Here is a 9,658-nt window from a genome sequence, read left to right as displayed (position 1 = left end):
GATCATTCAACTTTTAATATATATATAACCTTGAGTATAATCATTCGTTAAATATTTTAATACCTGTAAATTTTACAGGTTTGCATTGAGCGAAGAAGTCTATGTCCCATCAGTTAGTTAATTATCGTCCCAACTTTCTTTGCCTCGATCGTACGATCCACTCCAGGCAGATAGAATGACCATAGATGAGTGCGTTGAGAGTACAAAGGTACGTTGATTTGTCGAACATGTATCTGATATATTTTTAATTAAACAAATATAATGCTTAAGAATCGATTGTTGTATATATATTGTAGGTATGTGTTGGATCCGTACTGGCGAAAATTTTAGAAATCGAGTCGGCAGCTAATTGGTGGTATGCTTGATGTAAAAATTGTGTGAGGAAGGTCGAACCTGTCTCAAAGATATAGTTCCTAAGGAAATGAAGACATATCTCAGTTTTTATAGTACATGTTCAGCAAACGGAAGCATTGACAGACCTGATGATATTCATACGCCCGAGTTTTTGAATACCGTTAATTCTTCTGGTCTTCCAAATCACGAATTAAAACTGAAAGAAGGTGTTCCTGTCATGTTGTTGAGAAATATAGACCAATCTTCAGGTTTGTGCAATGGCACACGAGTGTCAATCACAAGATTAGGAAATCGAGTCTTGGAAGCGAAAATTATATCAGGAACCAACATTGGTCATAAGGTGTTTATTCCACGATTGACTCTAACGCCATCCGATAACAGGATTCCTTTTAAATTCCAGCGTCGACAATTTCCTATCACTCTTTCGTTTCCAATAATGATAAATAATAGTCAAGGCCGATCTCTTCAACATGTGGGTATATATCTTCAGAAACCAGTGTTTTCACATGGACAATTATATGTTGCTATCTCAAGAGTTACGAGTCGAAGAGGCTTGAAGATACTTATTTGTGACAACGACGGGAACACCTCAAATACTACTACAAACGTCGTTTATAAAGAAGTTTTCCAAAATTTGAACTAAGTGAGTTATTTATATATTTAGTTAAATTTATATATGGATTTTTTGTCTTCAAAGTTTTATAAATGAGCTTTGTAACATTTATTTTCAATTTATAAAAAAGTTCTTTTTTCTTTCATTTTGTCCTACGGTGCTGTCCTACGGTGCAGGTGACATATGCTCAAGAGTTGAAAACAACTACTCTGTTGGTGGCCTGATTAATTCTTTGGTGGATAGAGTTTTATTAGATTTTTCAGTAAAATATTCAATATATAGTTTTTATGAGATTTTTCAGTTAAATATTCAATACATTTTTATTTCTGTTTTTTTTAATGATTGTTATGTTTGTTTGTTCAATCCTGTGCATCGCACGGGTCAAGTTACTAGTCTTATATATAAAAGAAAGAAACGCTAGGGCAACCCTAAGAAACCCTAATGTCATATTTGTAATTTTTTTTAATTTTTATCTTCTTAATATTAATTTAAATATTATTTTTGAATTTTATCATATTTGTATCCCCTAAATATTATTTTTTACTTTTATCAGATTTTTGTCTCCTAAATATTATTTTTTATTTTTATCAAATTTTTATCTCCTAAATATTATTATAAATAATATTTTTTTAATTTTATCAAATTTATATCTCCTAAGTCCTAACTATAATTTTAAATATAATTTTCAACTTTTAGCAAATTTTTATCTCCTAAATATTATTTTCGAATTTTATCAAATTTATATATCCTAAATAATATTTTAAATATTTTTTTCGAGTTTTATCATGTTTTTATTAGGTTTTTATCTCATTAACATTATTTGAAATATTATTTTCGATTTTTTATCAAATTTTAATCTCCTAACTATAATTTTAAATTTTATTTTCGATTTTTATCCCCTAAATATTATTTTTGGATTTTTTTATCAAATTTTTTCCTCCTAAATATTATTTTATATATTATTATCGATTTTCATCAAATTCTCCTAGATATCTTATATATAAAAGAAAGAAACGCTAGGGCAACCCTAAGAAACCCTAATGTCATATTTGTAATTTTTTTTTAATTTTTATCAAATTTTTATCTCCTTAATATTAATTTAAATATTATTTTTGAATTTTATCATATTTGTATCCCCTAAATATTATTTTAAATATTATTTTTTACTTTTATCAGATTTTTGTCTCCTAAATATTATTTTTTAATTTTATCAAATTTTTATCTCCTAAATATTATTATAAATAATATTTTTTTAATTTTATCAAATTTATATCTCCTAAGTCCTAACTATAATTTCAAATATAATTTTCAACTTTTAGCAGATTTTTATCTCCTAAATATTATATTTTCGAATTTTATCAAATTTATATATCCTAAATAATATTTTAAATATTTTTTTCGAGTTTTATCATGTTTTTATTAGGTTTTTATCTCCTAAATATTATTTTCGCTTTTTTATCAGATTATTGTCTCCTAAATATTATTTTTGATTTTTATCAAATTTTTATCTCCTAAATATTATTTTAAATAATAATTTTAATTTTAATCATATTTTATCTCCTATATATTATTCTAATTATTATTTTCATATTTTATCAACTTTTATCTCATTAACATTATTTGAAATATTATTTTCGATTTTTTATCTCCTAACTATAATTTTAAATTTTATTTTCGATTTTATCTCCTAAATATTATTTTTGGATTTTTTATCAAATTTTTTCCTCCTAAATATTATTTTATATATTATTATCCATTTTCATCAAATTCTCCTAGATATTATTTATAATAATCTGATTTTCGGTTTTTACAGAAAAGGGTAAATAAATCTGATTTTCATCCCTAGCGGATTTTGTGACATCGTTTTACAGAATGTCTGCAACATTTGAATTTTATTTCTTCCATACCTAAGGCTTCTTCTTTTGGTAACCCGACTTTAGATTTTGTTTCTTATCTTCTTTTTCATCCTATTGCATGTGTGGCAATTAGTTTATATCTTTTTTCATCATGGCTTATAGGTAATTTCATTTTGTTAAATTATGTGTTTCATTAATTTATACCAAAGTTTTCAAATTTTATGTATAACAATTATTTCATTTTATATGTTATTGGACATGTTATTGAAAGGGATGATTTGAGAAAATTAACCAAAAATGGGCGGAGCCACAAGCTATTGGAAGTCGACCTTCAAGACTTATTGTTTGCATGCGATATTTAATTTATTGTTTATATTTATTTTTGTTTCTTAATTTTCCAATTGTTAATTCCAGTGGCAAAACAACCTTAAAATGAGGCAGTGGAGAAGGGCTTAGTTCCGATGCAAGATGTATAGATGGCCTTTTACGATGGTATGTTGTCGATAGTTTAGTTTTGATTATGTTAACTTAGTTATTAAATCTAATTACTTTTAAGCTCAACATGGAAGACATAATTGATGATTTTTTTCCTGGTTCAAATTTTCAATCTACTGGTATTAGCTGATTCAATTCATTTGGAAAATTATTCAACAGTAAAGTTATGTCCTTTTTTTTTTGTGTAGTATACTTAATAATGTTCCAGTATAATAGAATTTCGATCATACGATACATCAAACGTTTGTTTATATTCTTACAACATCAAAAGAATGCAATTTGTTGTCCCGTACATCGCACAGGTACAATTACTAGTCTACAAAATATGAATAATTTTTTTTATGTGTTACTATGAGTTATGTTTGTTATTATTTGAAAATAAAAAATGTTTTTTTTTTGTATATTTTATTGTATAAAGTTTTCTATATGGCAACGAATATTTGCAAGACTAAACTTACTAAGTGCAAGACCTTACTTGATGCAAGACCAAAATATAAATAAATTTACTAAGAGCAAGACTGAAAATTACAAATATAACCCCAATATTGATTTTGATACTATTCATTCAAATTAGACATAATTACTATTGCAAGACCAAAGAGAAAAATAAAATAAAATAAAAAAAAAGATAAAGGAGAAATTGAAAAACGAGAGAGAAGGATGATGTAGGGGAAAAAAAGAATAACACAAGACAAGAAGAATTGTCGCCGCCCATCCGCCGCCGAAGAATTGTCGCCGCCCAACCGCGGGTGCTTGAAAAGGAAGAGAAAAAGAATATGGAGGAAGGAGGAAAGAGGAAATTGCCGCGCGACCAACCTCAGGTGCTTGAAAAGGAGGAAGAAGAAGAAGAAGAAGAAGAAGAAGAAGAAGAAGAAGAAGAAGAAGAAGAAGAAGAAGAAGAAGAAGAAGAAGAAGAAGAAAATTCGACCTGTACATGTTGATTTTTTGGTGAAAAATCGACATTTAAATGTCGAATTTTTGCCAAAAATCTAGATGTTGATTTTTTTTTTGCGAAAATTCGACATTGACATGTCGAATTTTGTCACAACATTCGACATGTAGATGTCGATTTGTTGGGAAAAAAATCGACATCTAGAGATGATGTCGATTTTTTGCTAAAAAATCAAAATCTAAATGTCGAATTTTGTGACAAAATTCGACATTGACATGTCGAATTTTGACTGTGCGAATTTCATTTTGAAAACTTAAAAATCGATCACCTAATTATAAAAATACATTCATTCATAGTTTGTTTTCTATTTTTTCTATAGAATTCTCCATATTGATGTCTCGTGACTCCATAATGTTATCATTTGCATGTTTTAGTAAGACTTGATGGTTTTGGGTGGTGAGATTTTTGGAGAAGATGAAGATTTTCTTTTTTTGAAGAATATGTGTGAAATGGGTTTGTGAGGAAGATGAAATGGGTTTTGCTTGTGTGGTCTTGCACAAAGGAAGTTGTGGAATTTTGTAATTGTGGATTTTATATTTTAGTAAGGGTATAATAGTCTTTTAGTAATTCATTTTGTGAAAAAATTAGACTTGGTCTTCCCCTAAGTAATTTTGGGATTGCATATAGTCGCTGCGTTTCTATATTGTTTTAATTGTGGGGTGGTCAATGCAGGCGGTAATTAATCGTTATTGTGTTCCATAAATACAAAATTATTTACACTTTCAGTCCCAAAATCATCTCTAGCACTTGGAATCGAAAAACACACTCCAAATTCCAATTTTGAGCTATAATCGATGTTTTTTCTACGTTTTATCCACATGGATCATCAATAAGCATCGGGCAAGATATATTTGTTTGTTAACTATCAATTTACTTGTTCGTTTTTTGGTTCAACAGGATCCATGTTGAACTAGCTACTTTGAGTTCGGATAGAACTAGTTTATACTTTATACAATCGCTAGATTTATTCTTTTTATATTCTACTATGCGTATAGATGTATATGTATTTTACACACACTTACATGTGTGTGTATCGATCCAAGAAAGATGAAACGAAATCATATTTTGATGTTCATTTTAAAATGTTCAAAGAAGTTGGTTTTTAATCATAGTTTCGTAGCTTGTGGTATTATATTACAAATTTCCACAAAATAAATATTTGACACCTTCAAATCGGAATAATTACAATTTTGGTCTTCCAAGTTTACACACTTTTCACTTTTCGTCCCTCATTTATTGTTGTCAACAAAATACAGTCCAATGTTGTCACATTTTAACACATTGAGTCCCTCCGTCTGTTGATGATAATAGTAAATGGGGGACTGAAAGTAAAAAAATCTATAAACTTGAGGACAAAAACTGCAATTATCCCCTAAAAAATTTAAATTATCATTCCAAAGGCGGCGGTTATATGCAAGCCCATTTTTTTATTAGTTCAAGACATTCAACATAAATATATTAATTTACCCTTAATGAAATTTAAAATCAAATAAAAAATACAAAATATTAAAAAATAAAAATAAAATCATTTTCTTTGTGCAAGAACAAATAAAATACATATATCCAAAAACTTCTCTTCCTTATTTCACGACTTAAAAATCTCCTTCTTCTTCACAAACCCACCAAGAAATCCTACACACATAAATTATAAAATACATACAAAACACTCAAGATGGAACCATAAAACAATGATATGGTGGTTTACAAGGGTGGAGAACACAACGAAATATGTTTTAATCGTTTATTTTTGCTTTTGGGTCGTTTTTTTTTGTTGGGAAAAAAATTCGACGATACAAAAAATCGGTCTGCAAATACCGATTTTTGTTACTAAAATCGATAACCACATTTCGATTATTTTAATAAAAATCGGTACTTAAAAATCGATTTTTGTAGTAAAAATCGGCATGACAACACCGATTTGTTTTTGTATTATCGGTATTGTCATGCCGACTTGTACTACAAAAATAGGTTTTTAAATACCGATTTGATTATTTGTGTTTTTTTAAAACCGTTTTTTCATACTTTTGTGCATCAACCTAGGGGATAGATAGAGGATTATTCAAATGAATTATCTAACGAATAAATATTCGAGACACAGAAAGCTCTACTGGATTTGGGTTAAAGGAGTGGTCAACGCCACCGAATGGTGATAAACATTTTCGTTTCAAATATTTTAAAAATATCAGTTAACCAAATATATAATGTATTATTTAGAAAGAAAAAAATCCAAAAAATACCGGTATCCGAAAACCGATTTTGTACTCAATAATCGACATTAGAACGCCGATTTTGACTTGTAAAGTCGACGTTGTGTCGCCGATTTGGTTAACAAAAATCGGCATTATGACGCCAATTTTCGTGTACAAAATCGGTCTGGATAAACCGATTTGGGAAACCAACGAAAAAAAAAAAACCAATTTCAATCTCATTTTTTTTTTCCAAAATCGGCCAAATCATTGCAACCCAACAAGAAATAAGCATAGATTAATGTTCGTTCATGCATATTTATAAAGAATAGATGTTCGATTAATGTGCGGTGATGGTAATGATGCGGTGGGTGGTCGCTGGTCATCGTCGGTATGGTGGAAGTCTCGCTGGTCGGCGTCACGGAAGTCTGGCGGAGGCAGTCGTGATATATATATATATATATATATATATATATATATATATATATATATATATATTTTTTATTTTTTTTATTTTTGGTCTTGAGCAAATTAAAAATAGGATGGTATTTGTATTTGAGTATTATTTGTGGATAAGGGTATATTTGTCATCTTTGGTCTTGATGTAATAAAATTAAATTAATTTACGGACTTGAACTAATAAACTCATTTATATGGTTTTGAGCTAATAAAAAAATGGGCTTGCATATAACAGTCGTCTATTCCAAATTATATAATAGTATATATTTGATGTTGATATACTATTTCTTTTTTTTATAATAAGAATATTCTAATTGGATCGACCTATTGGGCCTTTTATTATTATTTAATATGAGGTCATATATCTAACACATATACTCTTAATGGATCAATCCCATTGATTTAGTGACTTTTAAGCCCATTACGACTCTGATCCAATTAGAGTCAGCAAATAGTTATTAAATTACTTAAAAACGAGTATTTCACCCGTGCGATGCACGGTGATCACCTTCGAGAACAAATCTACTATTGAACAATTTAGGATCGTAAAGAAAAATATTTCAAAATAAATATAAAACTAATATAAGCAAATATGTTGTTAAACAAAAACATTTGGTCCGAAGCAACATAATATTTGTTTTATAACATAATGCATAAAATATTCCGTTCAACATGTCTTCCATATGAGAATGCTAGAACTAATTAAAGTAATGGAATCAAACGCACTGCACCACCTCGTTGGTCCACTTAAATCTAACAGTACATAGTAGATAACCTGCAAAATTTACGTACTTCGCATGAATTGAGTTCAATGCATTCTTTATGAAACAACAATGACAATAATGCATAATCAAATAATATATACATTATATTACTTACCAAATGCGAATGCAGCGAATATGCTAGAAATACAAAATCACGTGCAAACATACCTAAACATAAAGAGGATATACACACAATAATAAGACTAAATATCGTTATAATAATATAAATAGACGATAATTTACGACACATACCTTCATATATTTTATGATTGGAGCTTTGAGAAAACCCCCTCACTATTTTTGTTAATTGAGGGAGGCCCAAAATATTTTAGTCTATTTGAGAAAAGTCCACACCCATTTGCAGCCATTATGTTTTCCAGCTTTACCCTGCCCCGCCACCTCATCACTGGGCCCAGCTCCGCGATTTTTTATTTTTTTTTCCGTTTTTTAATCGACTATGAATAGGGGTGCAAGTTGGAACGGATTTTCCAATTTCCGCCGGTTCCGATCCGAAAAGTTCCGATTTTGGAACAACTTTTTTCATTCCGACTTCCAAAATTCCGATTTCCGAAATTTTCCGATTTTTTTGGATTGTAATTGGAATTATATAAAATAAATTTGGAATTTCCGATTTCCGATCCGATTTAATTCCGAAATTAATTCCGAAAAATTCCGATTTTTTTCTGAAAAATACACCTATAAATAGTATATATTATATAATACTTATTTTCTAAAAAATACACCTGTAAGTCTTGTTATAGGATTTTGACATAATGAATTGTTGTTAGAAGTTTTATTGGAGTTTATTTTTATTTATTTTTTAAAACTAAAATTTTGTAGTTATTAGTTTTACTTTTATCGGCGTGGATGTTCTTATTTTCGAAAAATTATGAACATTATAGAAAATTTCGGCTACGTTTTGAAATTTTAAAGCTTATGTGATTTCCGATTTTTTTCCGAAATTCCGAAATTTCCGCGCCTTTTTGAATTGGAATGAATTTTTAGATTCCGAAATTTTTGGAATTGGAATTGGAATTGATTTTGTACTTCCGATTTTTTTTGGAAATTTTCCGAAAAGGCTAATTCCGATCCGATCCATCCGACTTTCACCCCTAACTATGAAGCATAGTCGATTAGTCTTAAATCGACTATGCTTCATAGTCGATTAAGGAAATCTTTAATTTTTTAATTTTTTTTTTTTGTTTTTCTAATTTTGTTTTTAAATGTTTTGTGCTTTTTTTATTTTTTTTCTCTATCAGGTTTGTTAATGCATAGTTGATTAAAATTTTAGCTATTAAAAATAACAAATCACAATTACAAAAAAATGCAAAATCAACTATATTAAAAAAAAAATATACAAACATTGTAATTGATTTATACATTGGAATCAATAAAACAAAAAATCAAAAAAAAAAAAATAATAACAACTGGAGTCGGTTAACCTTAATCGACTACTGAACATAGTCGATTAAGCCTTAATCGACTATTGAACATAGTCGATTAAACACACGTAGTCGATTAAGGGCCCTGCCTGCGCGAATTTCTTTTTCTGCGCCGTCTTCCGCCACAATCCACCAAAAAACCCTAGATCTGCTCTTCATCGTCACCACGTCGTCGCCACACCACACCATCACCACCCCACTTCCATATTCTAAGTAGTACATAGTAGATATACATATTTAACACATAAGAAATTAAATAGATGCATTTTGTAATGTTTAGAGAACACAATCAACAATCAACAATCAACATTAATATACTACCTGGTGTGTATTGTGTAGTAGAGTAAGGGAACGACGAAGGGACGGTGGTGGTCGGTGCGGCGGCGGCGGAGAAGCATTGGCGGTTGGTGAAAGGTATGAATTTGGGAAAGAAAAATTAGGATTTCAAAACAATATATTGATAATTAAGGGTAAATTTGGAATTATAAAAGTAATATTTGGTGGAATATTAACCAAGGGGGTTTTCTCAAATTATTT

The 9,658-nt window shown here is 29.1% G+C and overlaps 1 protein-coding gene and 1 long non-coding RNA gene across 2 annotated transcripts; one reads left to right on the top strand and one right to left on the bottom strand.

Annotated features, from left to right (window-relative positions):
- The first annotated feature begins 365 nt into the window (after positions 1–365).
- Positions 366–1,241, top strand: LOC148769924 (uncharacterized). The gene is made up of 2 exons (XM_088818896.1): positions 366–997; positions 1,144–1,241. The coding sequence occupies exon 1, from the start codon at positions 422–424 to the stop codon at positions 995–997; it is 576 nt and encodes a 191-aa protein (XP_088675022.1). The 5' UTR covers positions 366–421; the 3' UTR covers positions 1,144–1,241.
- A 7,991-nt stretch (positions 1,242–9,232) lies between these two features.
- LOC148769923 (uncharacterized) lies at positions 9,233–9,511 on the bottom strand. Its single transcript, XR_016031730.1, has 2 exons — positions 9,443–9,511; positions 9,233–9,330 (listed from the first exon to the last, which is right to left on the bottom strand). It is a non-coding gene; the product is annotated as an uncharacterized LOC148769923 (long non-coding RNA).
- Positions 9,512–9,658: the final 147 nt, after the last annotated feature.

The sequence above is a fragment of the Erythranthe guttata genome, chromosome 6 (assembly GCF_056151865.1).
Source record: "Erythranthe guttata isolate IM_541 chromosome 6, IM_541, whole genome shotgun sequence".
NCBI lineage: Eukaryota > Viridiplantae > Streptophyta > Magnoliopsida > Lamiales > Phrymaceae > Erythranthe > Erythranthe guttata.
This window is presented reverse-complemented; position numbering and strand designations above follow the sequence as displayed.